Source organism: Pistacia vera, unplaced genomic scaffold, assembly GCF_008641045.1.
Source record: "Pistacia vera cultivar Batoury unplaced genomic scaffold, PisVer_v2 Contig193, whole genome shotgun sequence".
Taxonomy (NCBI): Eukaryota; Viridiplantae; Streptophyta; class Magnoliopsida; order Sapindales; family Anacardiaceae; genus Pistacia; species Pistacia vera.
The window spans coordinates 188,972-213,868 of NW_022195994.1; the positions used below are offsets into that span (position 1 = coordinate 188,972).

Here is a 24,897-nt window from a genome sequence, read left to right on the forward strand (position 1 = left end):
AAGAGCAGGACAATGTTATTTTGAACTCTAAATTGATGATAGTTTAACAAAGAAAAAGAAATGTGAAGATCACAAAAAGAAAATGTTCCATGATTATATATGTAAAGGCTGCCTCTTATGACCTTCACGCTACTATCAAATTCAATAATTTTGTTGCTTTTGTCTACTTCAGAGTTATTGATTCCCACGAAGATAATGTATTAGTACACAAAGATAAAATTAAAGATAAGTTCATGAGGATGCATGGACTTGTAATCTTAGAAATAATGATTACTAGTAAAAACTTTTAAAAAATTATAATATCAAGGATTCATGTGTGAAGGGGAATGAGAAAATCCAAAGAAAAGCAATTGTGCTGTCTGAATACTTACAAGTTTTTTGGGTAGATGTTGTATAGTAGTATTAAGGTCACCCTCTCAACACCATACCTTGTCATTCCAATGCTGAATTACTTTTTGTAAACACAGTGCGCTTAAGACTCCTCTTAAAAATGTCTTTATCTTTGGGCATTCTTCCACGTCTAAATTTTCCAAAGATGGGAATTTGAATGTGTAATTCCCAGAAGCTTGTGAGAGTTTCTAAACTATCAAGTGACAACGAATTCAATTTGTGGAAAATGATTTCATTGTTTTCTGTGTATCCCTCATTTGATACTACTTCTATCATCATTTCACATTGTCTTACTGCAATTCGTTCAACTCGCACCAGACTTTTTGCTGTTGAAGATAATACTGAGTTTATCAGTCCATCACAGTGCCATACTTCTAGAGTTGTTAGATTTTAAAAAGTCCGCTGATGATGGTGCTAGATTAATTCATCACAGTGCCACTCACAATCTCCCCATCTAAACACTTAAGCAATCTCAATTAAAAAAGCACAAAACAGAGCTCAAAGCCACTTCAAAAAGTAATACTACCGAACCTTCTGCATCAGGAATCCTTTCTCACTACAATAACTCTTCAATGCACATGAAAACATCTTAATTTGACTCAAAAATCATTCTTTGCACACTTAAATAAGAGCTCAAATTGAAACTCCAACTCTAAGCTGGGGCTACTGACCCCACAAACTTGGGAAGGAGGAAACTTCAGCAGCAAATGAAGCTCATTAAATCCACATCTTATAACCAATCAAACACATTTTATTTCCACAAACATACAACATTAGGATGAAACTAACGACACTCATTTCACTCACAAATTGAAAACTTGGAAAATATGATTAAAGTTAAGATTTTTACCTTATGAGCGGAGTCTCTGAGAGAGTGTGAAGAAGTGGAGAGTTGTGGGAGTCGGTTAGATGCGAGAGAAGCCAACGGCAAGTCCACATGGAGGCTCTAGGATTTCTTGAAATCCGAGAAAGTCCATGAGAAAATAACATGATTTGGCTATAAAGATTATCCAATTTAAATGGGTGGAGAGAAAAGGAGATTTGAGAGAGGGAGAGAGCGTTGAGTTGAGAATTGGGGGGCGGCAAAGAGGTGGAAGAACAGACGTAAACAGAAGGGAAAATAGTCATAATGCTTACCCGTAATATTGTTTTCCCTTCTCTGCCTCCTCTTTTGAATTTTCTACAAAGTGCGCTTATTGTTTTAATATTTTTTAAATTAATATTTTTTTTATAATTTCATGTTTTAAAAAATTATAACCATCATAAAAAGTAAAAAAAAATAAAAAAATTGATAAGTATTTTTTTAATTGCCAAAAAAAAATATGAAATGAATATTAGGCTTCCTTGGAAAAACTATATATTTTTATGAAAAATTTATTAATTATTTAGTTAAGAAAATATAAAAAAAAAAATCTAGTTTTAATTTACTAAAAAGTGTTTTAAAAAAATATATATATAAATCTCTTATATTTCAGCTTTTTAAATAACCTAAAAAAATTTGACTCATAAACTTACACAAATGTATTTAAAATTTTATAAGCACTTTTAATATACAATTAGATAATCTAAAAATATTCAATAGTGTTTATAATTTTAAATAAACTTAATCAAACAATCACTTAATATTTTAAATTTATATATTTCAAATTTGTGGAGCATGAACAGAATCATCTCAAATGCGCATGAAATTGAGATAGATTATTGAAATCTTATAGTGCATCATGATATTATTGATATAATGTTTTAAATTATAAAGGAGTGTTTTAAATTTGCAATTAGGTTTTAGTACCAAATTGTAAAAGGCGGCGGTGGGGATGGCTTTCCAAAGTCATGGGGTGTTGGGGTTGCTGACGTGGAATCAGTCACAACCAATAGATTTTGTAGTAACCTGACAATGATTCCTTTTCAATCAATTTTTTAATAAAACCAAAAAGACTTCAATTATTACAAAGAAACCCACATACAAATTTACATGCATAAATGGAATTATAAATTATTGATTGAAATTAAGCCATGATTTCCTAATTATTCTGCTTTCATTTTAATTATTTTTTTTAGTAATGTTATCAAGATTGCACATTCATAGTAATCTTATGAATTTCTCTAATAAACAATTAAATTTTATTAGTTCTAAAAGTTAATGAAAAATGTTTTTCACAATGTTAAAATTTGTCATTTTCTCCACCATAGTTACCAGAGACCTCTGAAATTTCATAAAATTTATTAAAAATCTATTTTGCTTTTTTAACAATATAAGGACCCAATTGTCATCAGAAAAATAATCTCAAAGGTGATCATTGTAACTGTCGCTAGGTTTCATCCAATCTTAAAGTCAAAACGTCATCTCTAATTTTTGTTAATTTAGTTAGTTAACCAAAATTACTAAACTTTTAAGTTTAAGTCAAATAATTAGTTATTAAATTAGAAAAAAATTATTACATCATTCATAAATAAGTTTAAAAGCAAGTATTAAAGTTACTTTCAAGAAATTATCACTACATTTATATTGTTTTTTTGAAGGTTTTACTCTACATAAAAATAATTTTGATAAATAATTCTAATGCTTACAAACATAATTTAACTTATTTAAGAAAATTGTATGAAATTTCTAAGAGAAGCATTAGTTACCGCAGTGAATGGATACATTTAAACTATTATAATGAAAAAACAAACAAAATTGTAGCTTTTCTTGAAAAAGCATTCTATACAATTACAAGTTAGTGTCTTCTCAAAAACAAAGCCTTGTACAGCCTCATTAAACCCTTTTTGATGGGGCAACAGAACAAGAAACAAAATTTGATGATTACAAATTGTGCAGTTTTTTTTGTAATAATACCCACATACTTGATCCATTTTTCGACATGGTTCCTCCTTTCTATCAGCCTCAACACAGAATTGGAGAGCCCCACCATGTTAAGAACATCCAAGGCTTTCCGTTGTGCTTTCTGAACAACAGATGGCAAAAATTAGCAAAACTCTTCATAGAGATTAATGGCAAAACAGTTAGGTCCAGTTTTAATGATCTCCAATTATCTAAAGCTCAGTTTAACAGTTTGATTGAGTCCCCGAAAAGCTACATACTAGATAGCAAACCTGCATGACACTTCACGATGCCATTGCTTCCCATTGCTTATTTATTGGAAACCTAGAAATTACCAATCAACCAAACTTAAAACTACAGTAATTTTCAACAGCCATCTAAAATTCTTCCCCTAGGTAGTTTTCGTGGGCAAGCGATAGTTTCAAAATAACGTACAAATAGATTTAGATACTAAGAAAATATAGCAACATGAATATGGGATATCGATGTTTTGAATCACAGACAGGAAGATGCCTGAAGTCGATTTTCTCTTCTACACTTAAATGTCAATTGACACAAATCACTTTCCTCTTTCACCTTTTTCAGAATACATACTCTATCGCCCACGTTATTGCACTCTTTCAATCTCTCTCTCAGATCTAATGCTTGTGTCAGCCCTTGTAAGATAATCTCTTACAATACAAACTCTTCTTCTTCACTTAACAAAACCAACATTAAAAATTTGGTAATTTGCATTAAAAAAGGGGATCTTCACATAAAACTCCTCTTCATGTAGAACTTTTGTCTTTTATTGAATTCACTTGGCAAAGAAGACAGAAATTTGCAATCTCTTATAAATTCTCACATTTAGGAAAAACTATGTTTTGGAAAAAACTGACTATAAACCAAAACCAAGATGATGATAAATAACTAACTTATTAGCTTTTTTAATAATCACCATAAATTGACTAAATCTCTCCACAACCATCAGAGCTGCAAACAATCACTAGGTCTATAGATTTGGTACGATCTAACGCCAAAGATAGATGCTAAGAAGACCTCAAATGTCAATTATAAATTATCAGAAGAACATACGCGATGCAATGATATAGTGTGCACATGCCCATAAGCAGAGGCTTGATTGTAGTTACCTTCAGGTGTTCTCTTTGCTCTGCATATTTAGCAAGGATTGCTGTTCCAGTTGCAAAAGATTCTTGCAACATCCTCGATGAATTCTTGAGCTTCCTCATCAAAAATTCTCAACACATGAGAAGAGTCCATTCTAGAACATAAAATAAATTCATTAGACCATAATCAAAATTCTATTTCCAAAACAGAGAACACAACATTTTATTCAAATGATACAGAAATCGAAAAAACAGCATACCTACACCGTTGGTCAGATGAAGTAGTCATTTGCATTGTTTCACCAGCAACAAGATGCCCTACAACTGTTGCCAGCAATGTTACAAGCTACAAACACAGAGAGATGATGCAGAAAATGAGTGGCAGAGACAATGTAATAGATTCTACTAAATCTCAAAACCACATAACGAGCAGCAAAAAGGAAATATAATTGATAATAAAAAACTTGAGCAAAGTACACTTAGGAATTTGATGTGGCCATTAGCTCTCACTTCATTCTATCAATCCCATGGCGTGTTAAATTAAACTGACTGATAAACAAGTTTATTATCCATTAGGCACCATGGATTAGCCAATTTTGTATGCTGAAGAGCATACAGTTCAGTTGTCACATAGTTTGCTAAAGCAACAAGGCATTAGTTGGTATGAGAATCCAACGGTATTTAAGCATATATATAAGCAATGGAAGAGAATATATTAACGAGTAAAAACAAAAATAAAAGAGTGGATTAAAAATCCACTCGTGATTAGATGTCCCCTAAGTGTCTATACAAAGAACCCCAAGAACCTCACCATGTTTTACATTAAAAAAGAAGAAACTTGAACAATGAAAGAGTTTTTAAAAGTCTGGATTGTTTCTAAACGACTATTCTCATTGCAAATGACTGAGAACCTGTATTAGATCCTTGTTTTTTGAAGAAAATAGGTAAACAAAGCTTAGACCTCAGTAAACAAACAAAAGATTCTTGCAACATCATCGATGAATTTTGAACAGACTGCATTGCTTGAGCTTCCTCATAAAAAATTCTCAACACATGAGAAGAGTCTCCATTATAGAACATAAAATAATTTCATTAGATTGTAATCAAAATTCTATTTCCAAAACATAGAACACAATAGTTTATAACAAGAATGGGTCGCATACAGCTCTTCCAGGCAACTCTGCCCTCTCTCTAGCTTCATTCGTCCGCCTCTGATTTCTAAAAAGTACTTATCCAGATTTTCCTTCAATGATTCGGCCTCTTCTGCCACTTGTTCCACTTTTCTGAATATGACATAATATAACCAAAAACCCATCAAGATCCATGCAATTAAGCTGTCGCATCAAAGAAAGTAAAAGATAAAGAACACAATAAACAAAACTATCAACAAGACAACAAGATCATTTAAAAAAAAAAAAAAAAACTCAAATTCTCTTCTAGATCCCGCTTCAACATGCATTTCCTCAATTGAAATCATTGATCCACCAATGCACAGAGAAAACACACGATTGCATATGACTCGTACCAAAAACACATTCCACCCTAACATTGAAACCAAGCCATGCATTGAGCTCAGAGAAACTCAACGGTATAGTTATATCTCAATGGAATTTCAAGTAATCAACAAACTACCAATCGATTAAAACATAATCAAGTATTCATATAAACTGACTCGTTGTGATTTTTTCTTTTAAAAGACAGATAAACAAACAAATAATTAACATCATCATTAAATACCATTGTTCACGTAACTAAACAAATGGTATAGGCAAATGGATCCACGTGGCGGTAACTATAAGTACCTTTTCCAGAGATCAAGTTCAGACTTGGCGGCGATGGAGCGCCAGAGGCGGTCCATCTCGACGTATAGGGACTGGATCTGAGCAATGTCTTTCTTCACAGCGACTGAGAGGTCCGGTGAATCATAAGCTCCGTTGGATGTGGAGCCGTCAAGTCTCTCTAACTTCTCGACTCCACCTCCTCTTAGCGCTCTGGTATATCTCTAGTAATGTCCCGCCTCCTTCAACCGCCATCGCCGCTTTTGGTTTGTTACGACTGGAGTTTGAATTAAATTTGGGTGACGGTGTGAACCTTTTTCAAGGTAACAGTAAGAGGGGTTTGTTACATTACACGTCAATGAACCTATAATAATTTGACACGTCATGGAGAGGAAGAAGGGGCATGGGTGAGGTAAAAGTAAAGCATTTTTTCAGTGCATAAATGTGATTACGACAAAACAAGGAGTCTGGCGCTGGATTAAAACAACTTTTGACCGAATATTATCATCATACACCAAATACAAAAAAATTAATAATTGACACATTCATTCATTAAGGCACATCAGAATGAAAAAAGAACCTCCGCTGTTCCAATCAATTTTCAAATGAAGAAAGCAAAAGCTGAACAAAAGATAGAAATAATTAAAAGGCCTCCCACTGTCTCACCTCCACATAGGGAATTGGAACCGCAATAATGCCTCACAAACTACAACAAAAGTGCCCTTGACCTTATTCCGGAGATTTCATTGAAGTTTGACCTGAATCCTTTTCAGAAATCTGAATATTCTGTAAATATAAAGCACAACACGTTGAAACTGAAAACTGGAAGTGCAAGGAAAAGTTACTTTGATCTATAAAATGATGATAGTTTAGCAATGAAAGCTTTTGTCTAAAGTTACAATTTCCCGAGGACTGAGGATGCATTGACTCGCTTCGAACAACAATGGTTACAAGTATTTTTACAACATTATATTATCAAGGGAAATGAGAAATCCAGAGAAGTAATTCTTAACTGAATACGTACCAGATTTTTGTGTCGATGCTGTATAGTAGTATTAAGATCACCCTCCCAGTACCCTTCTTCGTCATCCCAATCTTGCATTACTTTTTGTAAACTCGGTACGCTTAATACTCCTTCGGAAAAAGTCTTCATCTTAGGGCATTTATCCATAACTAATTTTTCCAAAGTTGGGAATTTAAAGGTGTAATTCCCAGAACAGAAGCTTGTGAGACTTTCTAAGTCATGAAGTGTTAAAGAGTTCAAATTTTCAAAAACAATTTCATCGTTTTTTTTATCTCCTTCATTTGATACTACTTCTATCATCATTTCACATCGGCTAATTGACATTGTTTCAAGTCCCACCAGACTTTTGGCTGTTGAGGATGATACTAAGTTTATCAATCCATGACACTGCCATACGTCCAGAGTTGTTAGATTTTCAAAAGTCGCTGACGATGGTGCTAGATTAATCAAATTGTGGCAAAAATTTACGTCTAGCATTTCAAGATTTTGAAGAATGGAGTCCAAATGAGAGTCTTGTTTCCACATGTACTTCAAATCAAAGAGTCCCCAAAGCTCTAACTCTTTTATCTGTGTGAGCATTCCAACATGTTTCTCAGCCTCTTCACATGAGAATATCTCTTGATATGAACTTACTTTCAATATGAGTTTTTTGAGATTCTTAAATCTTTGAAGAACTTCAATTGGAATGTGTGCTGATTCATCCCTAATGACTTCAAGAACTTTAACTTGGCAAAACTGATGATGTTCTGGTAATGGGTCTTGCCACACAGGCATGAGATCCTTTCCACTTAACACCAATTTTTCAAAATTAGAGTTTACCTGAATTTTAATCATATAAATCATGTCAAAATAGATATTCCCTTAAACAAGTTTACACAAAAGTAGTAATAGATATATTCTTGACAGGAACAAAAAGAAGACAGAAATCATAAATTTGTTATTGTAGAAAAACTAAGGAGTCATCCTAATGTGGCTGTAATTAAGATTTCTGTTAATTTTGTTCTTAAAATCTACGCACCCAGTCTTGGTTTTACTGTTAAGAGGCTATTACTGGTTATAACTTTGTGATGCTCTAGTTAATTCCTCTATCTTATTAAAGATACCATGAAAGGTTCAATAAGCACCAAGCAGGGCCAGCTACAGGGGAGGCAACCAAGGGAATTGCCATAGCCTTTGATGGTAATACTTTATATCCTTCATCCTCATCCCATGTGCAAAAACATGTGAGATCTTCTAAATATAGAAGTGACAACAACTTACAATTTGCTCAAAACAATTTCATCTTCTACTGCTATCATCATCCAGCACCAGCAATACGCAATACTCTATTTTCATCTCTTCCAATTGCATCAAGCTTTGGCAGTTGAGTGTGTGAATAAGTTTATCAATCCGCAGCAAGATACTCTTTAGAACTCTTAGATTTGCCAAAGATTTTCTGTTGATTTATTATTTTAAATCTACCTATCTTTGTTTTACTGTTAAGAGGCTATTAGCAGCTATAACTTTGGGATGCTCAAGAATGGCGCACATCAATGATGGCTGTGATTGCGATAGAAAATCATTCTTTAATTTGATGATGACACGTGTGAGAAGCTTGTTATCCCAATCGTATCTAGTTAAGGTGCAAGTGGCGTTCATGAAGTAGAGAGAGGTGAGTTGTGCTGAGTGAGTGGTGAGTCATGCAGAGCGAGGTGTGAGTTGTGGGTTTGTCATCTTTAGTTGTGGGTCTGCGTCAGCTTTTGTCGTGGAGGGGCTAAAGTGCTTCTTTTATTATGGATGAGAAAAGCTTCAGTTCTGTTACTTCTATAAACTTGAACCATTAACTTGCATGAATTAAAGGATTTGAAATTTGTATTTTTTTTGTTAGCATTTCAATAAAACATTATCCCTAATTTGATAATTTCCTTTTAATTAATATTAACTATAATTTTTTTATTTATTTTAATGTAACTATGTTTCAGTTAATTCCTTTATTGTAAATACATAATTCATTATGTTAATGGAACCCAGATTCAATCAATATTTGGAATATATTTAACTATTATTTAAAAGATTTTTTTTATGGGTAAAAATGCCTCTACAACCTAAAATGGTATCCTTGGACTAACTTCGCTGGGTGCTTCCAGAGATTTCTATTTCTTTGACACTATAATTCTGTTATGTTATCAAGCAAAACCTCTAAGGGTGAATATGTCAGTCAACCTAAAAAGATATCCTGGTAATGCGTTGAATATTTGTTATTTTAAGAATTTAATATTCATTATTTTCAATAAATTTTCCTTTTAAAAGTTAAACTTCTTTCTATATTTTATGCATTTCTTTATACATAATATTTGGGTTCTTGGTTATTAGGAAGAGTTCAAGAAATATAGAAGGAAAAGAAAAATCTAGAGAAAAGAAATTGTTAATTGAACACATACCTTAATTTTGCGTAGATGTTGTATGGTTGTATTAAGGTCACCCTGCCAACACCCTTCTTCATTGTTATCCTGAATAAACTTTACTTTCCTTAAACTTGGTGCACTTACAACTGCTTCGGAGAAAGTCTTCATATTGGGACATTTTTTCACAATTAATTCTTCTAAAACCGGCAATTCAAAATTGTAATACCCAAAGCAGAAACATGTGAGACTTTCTAAATTTTCAAGAGACAACAACTTTAGTTTGTTGAAAACAATTTCATCTTCTACTCTTAAATCTTCATCATCCTCCTTAGAGATTATTTCAGTTATCAATTTGCAGTTTTCTATTTTCATTTCCATCAATTGCATCAGGCTTTTGGCTGTTGAGGGTACAAATAAGTTTGTCAGTCCCCAACACCAATCTACTCTCAAAACTGTAAGGCTTGCGAAAGATGCATGGGATGGCAGCAAACTAATCAGTCTGTCACAATCAGTTACTTCTAGAACTCCAAGATTTTGAAGAATAAAGTCCAATTTGGAGTCTTGTTTCCACGTGCACTTCAATTTAGAAAGCTGACTCAACTTTAAATTTTTTATCTGCATCAATGTCCCTGCATGTTTGTCTTTCTCACCACATGAGAATATTTCTTCATATAAACTTTCACTTAATATGAGCTTTTCGATATGAATGGATCTCTGAAGGATGTCGAGCAGAAAATTTGTTGATTTATCACCTTTGATCTCAATTGTACCTTTGAAAGAGAAGTGTTCTGGAAATAGACACTGCCATGTCATCATGTTGTCTGATCTCATTAGCAATTCCTCCCAATCAACGTTAAACTACAAATCAATCAAACAAAGTCAAGTTCAAGTTGAAATTTCAATCTAATTGAACGCAAGAAAAAAACAAAAGATAAATTAATTTACAAGAGTCCGACATTACTGATTGGGCTTGGGCTTTCATGACAAGTTACACAACAAAAAACTTTGATCTGACAACTCATGTTTCTTTCACATGTGTTAAAAAGAGTTTGTTAATTTAACTCTCTTAAACAATATTGCATAAACTTAAAATTATTCTTCTTTATAAAATTCAAACATTTTCATCGTTTTTGGGAAAAAAGAAGGCTTATTTTCCGAAGTGAAAAAAGGAAAAAAAAAAAAGTGTAAACAGTTAGTATTTTATAAAAAGTTATTTTCTAATTTTATAATTAAGACCGATGAAACTTTTATTATGAATTCTTTGAATAATTAAATTTGAGACTTAAAATTGTAAGGAATAGTAGAAGCTGTTATAATTATTACTTCAAATATATATTTCTTCCATTTCCAATATTACATACATGTAAACATATTGTAAAGAACTATTTTTTCTACATTTCTTAAAAAAAAAATAAAAGTGTGAGAAGTCACTGTTTTAAGAAAATATTTTTATACTTTTTATAAATATAATATATAATATCTCTTTATTTATTTTTAAAATTGCAAGGAAAATTATAAGGTTTTATAATTATTACTTTAAATATGTATATCTATTATTTTGCGAATATTGAAAATGAAAATTTATTTATTTTAATTTATTCCTTATTTACTTTCAAAAGAATTTCAAAAAAAAAAAGTTATCATATATGTTTTAATTTTCTTGGGCTATGCATTATATAATTAGTATTAAATTTAATTTGGTGTGGAATTCATTATCTTGAATTATATAGAAATTTACTTAACCTGATAACACTAAACGAAAATTTTGTAAACAAATGTGAAACAAGAGGTTTTAAATTCTACAAGTAGACTTCAAACTGGTAAACAAATTCTAACCAAAACTTTTAAAATGATCAATGTAGACTTCAAACACTAACACAAAAGTTAAACATGTGCATAAGTTTTATTTTTATTTTTATTATTAAATAAAGAGAAAGGGATCATACCTCATAATCCGACGTCAACAATTGTAATTTGTCACACTTGTACACCTCTAGCTCCTTTAACATGGGCCATTCTGAAGTGTGCTGTCCAAGGCATAAGCCTCTTAGTTCTGGTAAGTCGTTAAGCTTTAGAAAAGTTACCTGGGGAAAGGTAAAAGTAGCAATTGCTTCTGCTCCTTCTTCTTTGGTAACTATCTCTATTAATTCCTTACAAGAACTAATTTCAATGTGTCGCAACCGTTCAAAGCTTTTAATCACAGAAGATGGAAATACATATATTAGTTTTGCACACCCTGCCAAGATTAAGCGAGTCAAATTTTGATAGCAGGAAGACGTATTCCGAATTAGATGGTCCCAGATCATTTCAGTATGAATACCATGCAAATCCAAGGCCTCCAAATTGGAGAAAACAATCTGCAGCTCAAAGGTAATAGATTGTTGTTTCAGCATTTTCTCAAGAGAAACTAAGGAATTAATATGAATATAAATGTAGTGGTGTAAGATAGAAATTAGTTTACCTTATAACTAAATGACAATATTGTAAAATGTAGAACAAGAAGTTTTAATTTGCTCAAGTGAATATCAAATATCGATCAATGAATTCAAACCAAAATGTTAAACATAGCAACTGACGCATAAATTACCGTTTTATTTCAGTATTAAAGATAGATAATGGACCTGCACCTTGTATTCTGAAGTGAACTTTAGTAGTTTGTAGCAATGAGACACTAAAACAATATTGAGTACACTAAAACATATTTTTACGTGAGGAATTATTTTTTATTTTATTTTTAAAAATTGTAAGTAATGTTATTAGGTTCTATAATTATTACTTCAAATATGTATTTCTGTCATTTTGCAAATCTCGAGAATAAAAAAAGTATTATTTTTTACTTTAAAATTTGATTCATTTTCAAAATGGATTTAAAAATATTTCATTGAATAGATTTTTAGTTTCTGGGACTATGCATTATATGAATGCTATTAATTTTACTATAGCATTAATTCATTGCTCACATGCTCATCTTTAACAAAGGCATCTAAAATAGGGAAAACCAAAGTGGATTTCAAATTGCATTACTTTTCCCAAACTTTCCGGAAATCCATCAAGTTACCCCCAAATTAGAGATGACATTAACTGATCTATTAACTGTTGAGTTAAGAACGAAGTAATAGTCCATTAGGCCCTTTTTTTGTCCCTTTTCAGGTGAATAACACTTTTACACCCTAACTTTATCAAATTTACATTTGTCACCCTTAATATAAAAAATATGAATTTCTTACAAATATGAAATACCATATTTGCCCTTTGACTTTAAAGAAATTATCAAGAAGGCTAAAAAATCCGTAAAATTAAATAAATATTGTGAAAATTAAAAAAAAAAAATCTAGAAAAAAAGGAATATCTAAAACATTAAAAGAAAATCTAAAATGTTTATAAAAGTTAGAGAGAATTAGAAATCTAAAAATTTGAAATATTTAAAAATTAATTAACAAAGAAACTAAAATCTGAAAACTTAAAAAAACATCTGGAAATTCAAAAACTATTTTGCAAGTATAAATTAAAAATAAAGAAATTATAAAAACTATAAAAAAAAAATAAAAAGCTTGCTGGAATCGGATTTATTAACACCATCTGTGAAATGGGGGTAACGTGGGGGGAGGTTGACTAAAATCGTGAAGCTTGAACGAAAAGTGGCTTTTTGGAAAACGTAGGGTGGGTAATTGATTGTTTCTCATATCCAATATTTGCTTTCATCTGTCTCTTTGTTGAAGTAAAGAAACTATAACACGAATTTTTTTATTTCTAATATTAAAGAAAAGCATTCTTGTAAGACAAACTTATAATTATGGAACATTTGCATCAGATAGAGAGTTAATTGATTGCCTGATAACAATAGATGTAATTCATATGTAAATTTAGACAAGATGTTTTAAATTGGAATTAAACACGTGTAAGTTGAAGAGGTTACCTATTGTCTTTTGCAATAACTTTTTTATTTCTAATATTAAAGAAAGAAAGACCCATACCTTAAATTGTGAAGTGAATATGTGTAGTTTGTCACAACTATACACCTGCAACTTCTTTAACTTGGGCCATTCTGAAGAGTGTATTCCAGGGTAAAAAGTTGTTAGTTTTGGCAAGTTTCCAAATTGAAGGAATTCTACCCGTGGAAATATAAATGTAGGAGGTGCTTCTACTCCTCCTTCTTTGGCAATGATCTCCTTTAATTCGTCACAATTGCTTATCTCAAGGTGCTGGAGCTGCTCAAAGTTTTTAACCATAGATGATGGAAATACATATTTCAGTTTTCCAATGTCCTTGATGATCAAGCGTGTCAAATGTTGATAGCAATCAGACATTGGCGGAAGTTGACTGTCCCATATCATTTGAGAATTAATTGCTTGCAGCCTGACATCTTCCAAATTTGGGAAAACAACCTGCACCCAAAGTTAATTGTTTCAATATATTCTTGACTGATCAAGTAAAAGAAGTAACAATTGTTTCTCATAAATATATGTATTCCATCTTTTATTAGGTTGAGCAACAGGCTAGCCTCTGCAACTTATACGAGTATGTTTTCTCCAAATTCTGCGTTCCAAATTCCAGTTCGCTTAGCAAACAGAAGACAATTGTTTTACCTTTATTTACATATCTGCCATTAGTTTTTGTCATGCATATGATTTGCACAACAAAACTTCTATCTGATAACACATATTTCTTCTACTTGTAATAGAAGAGACTGTTAATTTCGCTCATAAAATATTGCATACACTTACACTTCTTTTTATTTACATAATTATTATTTATATTTTAGAAAAAAAAATAAGGGTGAATACTAACTATATATCTAGAAAAAAAAATATTTTAAAATTATAAAGAAAATAAATAAAAATTTATATAATTAATTCCTTGAATAATGTTAGTTTGATTTTTCAAATTCCAAGGAATATTAGAAGATTTTATAATTACTTCATGTATATATTTCTTTCATTTGAAAAAAGCTCTAATAGATCTACTCTCATTGGTTTCATTTTTCTAAAGTTGTTTGTATAAAATGATATTAAAATTTTTTTAGGAAACTTAAAAATGCAAAATTGATTTATTTAATTTTATTCTTAGTTTATTCAGTATCAAAAAGAATTTCAAAAAATTTTATCAAATAGATTTTAATTTTCTTGGATGGTGCAATATATAATTCCTACAAAATTTAATTTAAAAATGAGAAAAAATAAATTTTCCACCCTACCTTTTCGCAGAAAGCCAACTTTTCGTTCAAATTTCACAATTTTAATCAACTTTCCTCCAAACTTTTCAGAAATCCATCAAGTTACCCCCACATTAGAGATGACGTTAATTGATCTATTAACTGTTGAGTTAAGGATGAAATAAAAGTTTATTAGGCCTTCTTTTATCATTTTCTAGGTCTAGGCTTGCAGAATAACATTTTCGACCTTAACTTTATCAAATTTACATTTGTCACCCTAGATTTTATAAATATGGTATTTCTTACAAACAAGAAATACCATCTTGGCCCTTTGACTTAAAAAAATTTATGAACAAAACTAAAACATCTGCAAAATTAAACTAAAAACTAAAATCTAGACATTAAAAGAAAATCTAAAAAATTTATAAACGTTAGAGAGAATTAGTAAACTAAAAATTTGAAAAATTGAAAAAATTAATTGAAAACGAAACTAAAATCTGAAAACTCAAAAAAAAATCTGGAAAATTAAAAATTATTCTGGAACTATAAATTATAAATAAATAAATTATAAAAACTATTAAAAAAAAAAAAAAAAGTTGTTTAGAATCGGTAATTGCCGATAACCTAGCTAGCCAGGATTTGGCCGCGCATGCCAATTGTAGGCCACCAGCCAGCTCATCGACGTTGGTCGGCCACCTTGGCCAAGTGTGATTAGGCTTGTGTTGCACCAAACCAGGTGCGATTCAGGCTAGATCGCACCTGGCCAAATTTAATTTTTCGGAAGTTTTTATTATTTAATTTGATTAAAATCGTGAAGCTTGACTAAAAAGTTGGATTTTCCGAAAATGTAGGATGGGTAATTGATTTTTTCTTATTTACAAATATTTGCTTTCATCTGTCTCTTTGTTCAAGTAAAGAAACTCATCACCATGACACGAATCATAGCTCATATATATGTTCATCTTCAATTCAATCATCTAAAATATGGAAAAAGAAAATTAACCTGAAAAGCGGAAATTTTGTAACTAAAGGCACTCTTGTAAGACAAACTTATAATTATGGAATGCATTTGCATCAAATAGCAAGTTAGTTAATTACCTGATAACAGTTATATGTAAATATAGACAAGATATTTTAAATTATATTTAAACACGTGTGTGAGTTGAAGAGGTTACCTATGGTCTCTTGCACTAACTTTTTTATTTATATTATTAAACAAAGAAGAAGGAACATACCTTATATTCTGAAGTGAATATGTGTAGCTTGCGACAATCAGACACCACCAAGTTCTTTAACAAAGGCCATGTTGAAGTGTGTATCCCAGAATAGAATGTTGTAAGTTCTGATAAGTTTCTAAGATATAGGGATTCTATCTTTGGAAACATAAATGTAGCAGCTGCTTCTGCTCCTTCTTCTTTGGCAATAATCTCATTTAATTCCTTACAATTTCTTATCTCAAGGTGTTGGAGCTGCTCAAAGTTTTTTACCATAGAAGATGGAAATACATATTTCAGTTTTCCAAGGTTCCCAATGATCAGCCGTGTCAAACTCTGGTAACAAGAAGACATTGTTGGAAGTTTGTTATCCCATATCACTTTCGAATTGAGATCTTGCAGTTCTAAAGCCTCCAAATTCGGGAAAACAACCTACACTCATATGTGAAGGAAAAAAAGCAATAATTAATTCTCATTGTCATATGTAAGACATGCCATTAATGTTACAAATCTCTCTTTTGCCTCTGAATAGTTTTAATCACAGAAAATTATTAAGGATTATTGAGCATCTATCTCCCTCTCTTAGCATATGCATATATTTAACATACTTATCAGTACACAAACTTTAGCATGAATGAAGTCCACTTGATAAAATTACAAATTACTTGTGCACTCAAACTGTATGTCAAAAGCTAGCTATATTTATTGTAACAAATTTAACTGAAAATTAAATCATATGAAGAATTGGCTCATTCAGAAAGATATAACAAAGGTAACATAGTTTTATTTGCAATATTTGTTATTTGATGTTAAGTTACTATATGAGATTTTTTTTTTTTTTTTCCGTCTTCTTTCAGATAAGGAATTTACTTTCGTACATATGCTAACGAAATTTAACAAGAATTAAGAAAAGATAGAACATATGATGCATAAGTAAAAGATTTTCGTCAATCAGACCTTTTCGTTAAAAAGTGGTGAGGGAGTATCAAGTTCATGCGCCAAATTGACATCATTGTACTGCAAATCAGTTGTCGATTCCTGGCTTGATTGCGACGTTGATGGTGTCTTTACTTCTAAGTAGAAGTTTGCAATCCGTGGAAGATTCATCAAAGTCAAAAACCGTAATTGACAGATTACTTCGTTAATGTTGACATCATCTTCTCTTTCAACAATGAAAGCCGCTTTCATATTCTTGCAATCTGACACATTGATTCTTTGAAGTTGTGGAAGGCTTCTAGAATTGGAGAATGAGAAGATATTTTCCAGTTTAGTACAACTTCTTACTTCTACGATTTTTAAGTTACAGAAAGACCCTACTATAGGTTGACCATAACATATCCTCCGTAACTCAATCAAATTGAAAAGAATTAATGACTCCAAGAGGGGGAAAGCAGGAAAGGCATCATGAGGTACGCACTTGATTGAGTCAACAAGACACAAGATGTTAGGATTATTGTGAACATGAAGATGTTTCAATTTTGAAAACCCCTCTTTATCTAATTCATAAAGGACATTCTTTATACCTTGCTTTAGTTTGTCTATGCATAAGAATTCAACATTCCTGAAGCCCTGCAATTCCTCTGACCAAATGATGGAAGTAAGCTTCAATTTCAACATTCTAGAAGAGGTCCAAGGCTCATCAAAACTAAAGCTCAGAATACGCATGAACCGCCCATCATCACGTTCTATGTGCGACCTACCAAATGTAGAAGACCCATCTCCTATTGATATTTCGTATCTCTCAAGCTTTTGGGTGGTGAACAAACCTTTAGGAATCATCTTTTCATCTTTAATATGTAATTCTAAAGTGGTCAGATGAGACAGATACTTCAACTCTCCAAGGCTAGCATTACTTCTTTCAACATTGCTTGCTTCAGCCTCCCATACAACAGAGCATCCATTCATATACAATTCTTCCAATTTGACTAAGCTTGATAGAACATTTGGTGCTATAAAATTTAGTTTTCGACAATGGCTTAAATCTAACAGCCTTAATTGAGTCAATCGACCAATTTCTTTTGGCAAATGCTCAACATTTGAACCTCGTAAACTAAGAATTTTTAATTCGTTTAGCACTCCAATGATGGCTACATCTTCAAGTTTACAATAATCCAAACACAATGTTTGAAGGTTTACTAGGAATTGAAGTGATGACTGCAAAGAGAAAAATTGCACTCTAACCAAATCTAGAACTTTGAGTTTTGTCATCTTTGTGAAAAAATTCTCAGGGATTTCAACATGAGAATCACCAATCTTGGTGCTCATGAAGAAAGATTCAAGCTCCGGACAATCCAATCCATTGTGCAACTCACTAATAGAACTATCACATACAAAGATCTTTTTGCAAATTTTTAGACAATTTTGAGGAGGCCATGACCATGTAATCTCATTTCTCACAGAAAATACATGGTCGTCTCGATTTGCAATGGACAAAGCAACTTCCCGAACAAAATCATGCATAGAAAATGATTCGTTGGTGTGACCAGTAAACAATAAACATGAGTCTTTGAGGTCATAGATCAAATCAGACACTTTATCTCGCGCTTCTTCTATTGTATAAATGTCTTGGAATATATCCAAGCCCACAACATATTTGACCAAGTCTAAAATGAAACACCGATGTGTCATTAGACTACAGAGTAAAAAAGTTTTCTGTAGTACCTCACCTTTTAAATACTTGTAACTCAAGTCTATAGTCGCATATGCCTCTTTCATCTCTCCTGTGATGTTTTCTGGGGAAGACCTTTTCAATGTTCGCAAGGCCGTTTTCCATTGAGATGGTTGGTTCTTGTGCCTCAATGCTCTTGCTATAGTAACAATGGCAATGGGCAAACCTTTACATATGCTGCATATGTTTTCTGCCAGAGATTTAAACTCATGTTTTTCAATGAAATCACCTACAGGGAAAACGAGATCAAAAGTTAATGAAGCGGAAATATAAATTTTATATAGTATTGCTAGTAACTTAAACTCCTTTAAGAAGCTTTTTAAAAAAAATCTTTGAAAGTTGTAACATATAATCAAGAAACAGAGTCAAGTTTCTGATCATAAGGATCAGGTTTTGGAAGAGTTAGAGAGGTTGCTCTTGAGGTTTCTTCTTTGAGTTAAAAGAAGTGTGAGTCATGTGTAATCGGGCCAAAGGTTCTTGGATTTGCGATTTCTATATCCTCTACTCTATTTTCTGTAATTTGTGAGTCATGTGTAAAGATTTTGAAAACTAAATTATGCAAAGAAAAATAGAGTTTAAAATATGCAAAGAAAAATGAAAATTCTATGACCTGCTCACCTGCCATATTCTTAAACAACCTCCAACTCTCTTCTTCACTTAAATTGCCAATCGGGAAAGGTTTAGGGTCACCCATATTCTTCAATACATGTTGGTATCTTGCTGTCACCAATAATTTACATCCCCTGTCATCAGATTGATCAGGAATCCCTATACTCTTCAAATCAAAATTATCATCCCACAGATTATCTAAAATGATAAGAATCTTCCCGTCGTTCTTCTCCTCTTTCTTCTTCAACCGTTCATACAATTTACTTATTTTTTCAGTTTCGTTATTGAACTGCAGACGTAACTGATCTGCCATTTCTGTTTGAATCTTCTTTACGTCAGGAGCCTCAGTTACCTCGACGAAAACAACCACATCAAAGAACTTCTTGACTCTTATAGCAACTTCCTTCGCTATCGTCGTCTTGCCGATGCCACCCATTCCATAGATCCCAATCATGTTTACATTAGCATCATTTAACGCGTTCACTATATCACTCAAAATAGAATTTCTTGATGCCATTTCAGTGTAATTTTTGTCAGGTTTAAGCCGCACGTCGTCCAGAATAGTGGGATTGGAAACCTTATCAAAGTCTTTTTGTTGCTGCAGGAGTGGAAATATATTATCCTCCTTCATTTTGAATGCTTTCTTACCATATTTGTAGCGGGTGATCAAGTTAGGACAAAATCCCTTGAAACAACGGTCGTTCTCTTTCTCTGCAATCAAATTGTCTGCTTGAACAATGATGGAATCGACGTTCTTCTGCCACTCCTTAACCCTATATTTGATCTTTTCCACATTTCTTTCAGCCGCAACAACCCTATCCGTCACCTCCTCTTCTGCTTCCTTAAGCTTCTCAACTTCATTTTTGAGATCGTCAAAGTTGCTCTTATAGTTGTACAAGTACATAAATTGACGCCCAATCGGAGCAGCTAACCACTTGCCAACTTCGACAACAACACTTACGACAGTTTCAACCATTTTCAACTCTGTTTCCGTCTCTCCTTCACTTCTTTTTTAAGTTTGAAAAGTGGAAGAGAAAAAAGCAACTGAAAATAAAACAGAGACAACAACAGAACAAGAGAGAGCAAAATCAAAATAGAATCAGTAGAGAAAGAAAAATTGAAACAGAACAAGCGGAGATCAAAATCAAATAACAGTAAGGACAAAATGCTGATAATAAGCTTTTTTTTATTTTTAATAAATAAAACAAGAAATAAAGGAATGAGACAAACTGACAAAGAGTGAAAAATCAAGAGAACTGGTTTCTGGCTAATTTATTTATTTATTTTTTGGGTTTTAGAAATAAAAAGATCGGAGGTAGCAGTCTGAAGGAATGAGAAAGAAGAAAAGGGAAAAAGCCGTAGAAGATCAAGAGGCTAGAGAGAGCTGGAACGGAGAGGAATGACGAGATTAGTGGTGGAAAACAGTATGAATGAGAACAACAGTGAGAACATTTAAACAATAACAGGCAACTGTTTGTTGATTGATAGGGCAGTTTATTAAGTTTGAATAACAGGCAAGTGTTTATTGATTGATAGGGCAGTTTATTAAGTTTGAATGTAATTAAAAGGTTATCAAGTTTTAAAGTTTTAACTAAATAGTTATATTATTGATTAAGGGTAATTAAACTTGATTAATACTTAATTAGGATTAAAAGAAGTATTATGTAATCTTTTAAAAATTATATTATATTCCGAAAAACCCGAAATTCTTGCAAACAAACCCAAACACCTTCTTCTTCCTCCCGCCATTAACGCATCTCCACCTTGGTTGCTGTTTCTTCTTAGCTTTGTCTGCATCTTCTTATTCGTCTACATCTTCTTCTTCGTCTGCATCTTCTTATTCGTCTACATCTTCTTCTTCCTCTTTCCTCTACATCTTCTTCTTCCTCATTCCTCTATCTTCTTGTTCCTCCGCCATTAACACTTTCTTCTTCCTCCACCATTAACATTTTCTCCGCCAAAGATCCCCCTCCTCCTCCTCTTGACATTTCATGTAAGCATGTGTATCTCCTCTTTACATTTTGTATTTAGATTTACAAAGATTTAATAATGGATGGGGTTTGGGTTATGATTTTGATTTAGTTGTTTAGGTTGTTGGGTTGTGTTTGATGTAATGCAAGTTGAAAGGAGTGAAATTTGTTGAAAATTTGTTCTGGGTATGATGGATCGATTGTAGGTGGAGATCACTGAAAATGTGTTCTTGGTACGATGGATCGCTTAAGTGATCTGGTATATTGCTTAAGCGATTTGGTAGGTCTGGTAATGCAGCAGATAGATCGCTTAAGCGATCAAGTATGTGGCATTAGATCACTTAAGCGATCTGGTAAAAGTCTGGTGTATAGGAGCAGATCGCTTAAGCGATCAGTAAATGGCATAAGATCGCTTAAGCGATCATTGTTATTTATACTCGATCGCTTAAGTGATCAAGTTATCGCTTAAGCGATCTAGTATAAATTACCATGATCGCTTAAGCGATACAGCAGACCATATAAGCGACTGTGCAGATTCTTTTTAAAATATTTGAACCCTTAGTATAGCATTTAAGAATATTTTTTTTCTTGCATTACAGGTAGTTGGCTATTATCACACATGGGACAAGTTGTTTTGGGTGTTGAATATTTTGGTGAGTGGGTAGAGGAAGAAAGTAGGTGGAAGTGGATTGGGAAGAGCAAAGAAGTTATACCAATTGCTGTGAGCACAGAGGTTAGTTTTGATGAGTTGATTGATGAAATAATTAGAAGAGGTAATTTGAGTTGCTCGCGAAGTGATATAGTTGTGAAGTATATTTTAAGCAGAGATCCTGAAAATTATAAGGTACCTCCTGCTATATTAAAGTCGGATGAAAGTGTGAAGTTATATATGATTGATGTGGGCCGATAATTGTTCGAGGCCGATTTTAAGGGTTTCTTTTGTAGAAAAACCGTTGGAAGTTGGTTCAAAGAAAGGGGATAACGAGGAAGTAAGCGGAGATTTGCCTGGTTTTAATTTGAACTACGAGGCCATTGATTTGTTAGTTGAAAAATCAAGAGTAGACGGTGAATTGGGTGATGAGGAGGAGACTGTAGAAGAGGTTGGTGATGAGGGGCAGAATGAAAATGTTGAGGAGGAGGACCTCGTACATGTTCCCACAGATGTAGAGATTCCTTTAAATACAGATTATGCAGAAGGCGTAGATTGTGAGGAAGAGAACACTATGGTCGTTTATGCAGATTCAGAGGGGGCAATTGGAGGTAGTAGTGAATCAGCTCATGTTTTTACGGATGGATCGGAGTTACGCGTAGGGTATTTATTTGACAACAAAAAGGAAGTGGTGAGAAAGCTAAAACCTGTTGTCGTGAGAGGTAATTTTGAGTTCATCACCAATAAGTCAAATTCATTAGCTGTGACGGTTGCATGTCGTGATCGAAAGTGCAAGTGGCGGGTTTATTGTAGAAGGTTAGCGGAGTCGGAAAAATTTATTCTTAGCACATATACCCGTGAGCACACATGTGGTTTGGGACATATTTCAGGTGAGCATCGACAAGCGTCCGCTGATGTTATTGGACAATTTGTCAAAAGTCGGTTCGTTGAAGGGAAAGGTCCATCTCCTAAAGACATTCAGAGACTTGTGCGCAAAGAGTTGGAATGTGCTGTTAGTTACTGGAAATGCTGGAAAGGGAGACAACATGCATAAGATTTTGTGAGGGGCACGTCGGAGCACGGGTACGCAGTATTAGAAGCATACTGTTATATGCTTGAGTTGACAAACTAAGGTAGCAAGATGGCTTTAAAGTGGGACAGGAATATGATGTTTAAATATTTTTTTGTTGCTTACAGTTCTGCTATAAAGGGTTTTGTAAACATGAGAAAGGTGTTGGCTGTTGATGGTTGCTTTCTGACGGGAAAGTATGGAGGTACATTGTTGGTGGCCACTGCACAGGACAGCAAGAATCACACATATCCTGTTGCATGGTGTGTGGTTGACTCTGAGGATGACGAGTCATGGACTTGGTTTTTTCAGCAGTTACGTACGATAGTGCCTGACACTGAGGAGTTGTGCATAATATCCGATAGGCACAACTCTATAAAGAAGGGGATTGCCATTATTTACCGTCAAGCATATCACGGATTCTGTATGAGGCACCTTGGTGAGAACATAAAACAAAAGTTTAAGTGTGCTGGCCTCCTTTAGACATACTACATGACAGCAAAAGCTTATCGCATTGATGAGTTCGAGGAGCACTTCCAGCAAATCCGAATCAAGGATGATAGAGTTGCTAAGTATCTTGAGCATGATGTTGGTTCGAGTGATGGAGTAGAGCTTACTTTCTTGGAAGAATATTTGATGTCATGACCACAAACATAACCGAGTCCATAAATTTGAAGTTGTTAATAGAAAGAGAGTTTCCAATAGTTGCACTTTTTGATGCAATCCAAAGGACATCAACATCAGCATAACACTTGCAGCATCAGCACCACAACCTAAGTATCAACATCAACATCACATAAACTACAAAATTCAAAGTACAAGTTCCAAACCTTTTGATTGGGTTGTGGTCACTCAAAACGGATCCATTTCCCCATGGAAGCACTCAACAGCCCAGCGCTCCCGAAAGATGGTCATTGTTTCATCATTCAATCTGTCCATCGGGCTGTTGGTCATGTCGAACTGAATAAATTTTAGGGCATATGCCCTACAATCAGTACTACAATAGGAAGATGACATTAGCATTAGAATCAACTTATAGAACAATTATATTATGTAAGTTTTATACAAAATATACCCTGACTCATTTGTTGGGACGGGAATGCGCTTGAGTGGCCACTTTCCTGTCAATGCTTCATCACCAAGGTGCTCAAACATCCTGCTGTCACGTAACAGCCGCAGGAACAACACGGACAGTGGCTCTAACTCGTCCTCCAACTGCCTGTCTCAACAAATTGTTGGTTTGCAGTTAAGGATCTTCAACAACCTCTCCTCTAAGAGCGCGACGACTGCTATCCAGTGCATTTCCTTGACCAGAATGATGCAGTAGACACTTTTAACCTTTGCCCAACTATGGCAATATTTGGGCTTGTCCCCCATTACATATTGCATCATTCTATCATCAAACTTAAAATCATTAGGGACGCAATCCAAGTCTTCTGTGCTCGATCGTTTTTGCTTGTCTCCTTTTGCTACAGATGTACCAATGGCCTTTTTCAATAAATTGCGATATGTCGATACCAACGTTTGGCCAAAGGCCACATCGGTGATGGCACAATCGGGATACAGTAGATCACCATTGCTGGTTTGTCGCAGCCTCATTAGTGCCAATACCTCATCGATGTGCTGTATCAAATAAAAACAACATGATAAGTATACAATACCTCATAGAAAACATAAGCAAAAATAAGGAAAATTAAGCGAAAATAACTCACCGAGTCGTGAAGCCAGCTGCCCATCGTCAAAATTTTTTCAAACCAATCTCGAGAATAATCCCCGGTCTTACACTTTACAAGGGCATCAATTCCGGATTCATTTTAATAGGTATAGAAGGGTTTTTTCTTTTCCTCCTCTATTGGCCTATACAAATCGACAGTGGACTCCATTTTTGCTTGCCCGCTTCCTCCCCCTTCCTCCATTTGTATGTCCCCGTTTCCTTCGCCTCCCGTCTCAACCTTCTCCATTATAACTGTCCCACTTCCTCCAGCAACCTCTTTAACCCCCTCAATTTTGGCTTCTTCCTCAATTTGTTTCTTTGTTTTCCTCTTAATTCCACGTGTTAGTAC

The 24,897-nt window shown here is 33.4% G+C and overlaps 1 protein-coding gene and 1 pseudogene across 1 annotated transcript; both read right to left on the reverse strand.

The window, feature by feature from the left end:
• The window catches only part of LOC116127693, a 78,992-nt pseudogene extending 72,642 nt beyond the window's left edge, over nucleotides 1-6,350 (reverse strand).
• Nucleotides 6,351-6,824: 474 nt separating this feature from the next.
• On the reverse strand, nucleotides 6,825-20,122 carry LOC116127665. Its single transcript, XM_031413298.1, has 9 exons — nucleotides 19,156-20,122; nucleotides 18,536-18,766; nucleotides 16,827-18,472; nucleotides 15,891-16,301; nucleotides 13,478-13,888; nucleotides 11,450-11,860; nucleotides 9,540-10,361; nucleotides 7,120-7,938; nucleotides 6,825-6,881 (listed from the first exon to the last, which is right to left on the reverse strand). Exons 1-9 carry the CDS (start codon nucleotides 20,120-20,122, stop codon nucleotides 6,825-6,827), a joined length of 5,775 nt encoding a protein of 1,924 aa, XP_031269158.1.
• Nucleotides 20,123-24,897: the final 4,775 nt, after the last annotated feature.

Bases quoted from the DNA above. Each gene is read 5' to 3' on its own strand.
- LOC116127665 (XM_031413298.1), bottom strand. From the start codon at position 20,122: ATGGTTGAAACTGTCGTAAGTGTTGTTGTCGAAGTTGGCAAGTGGTTA. The intron at 18,767-19,155 runs GTGAGCAGGTCA...TTTTCCCTGTAG, and splicing joins GTTGTTTAAGAATATGGCAG to GTGATTTCATTGAAAAACAT. The intron at 16,302-16,826 runs GTCTGATTGACG...ATATGAGTGTAG, and splicing joins CACCACTTTTTAACGAAAAG to GTTGTTTTCCCGAATTTGGA.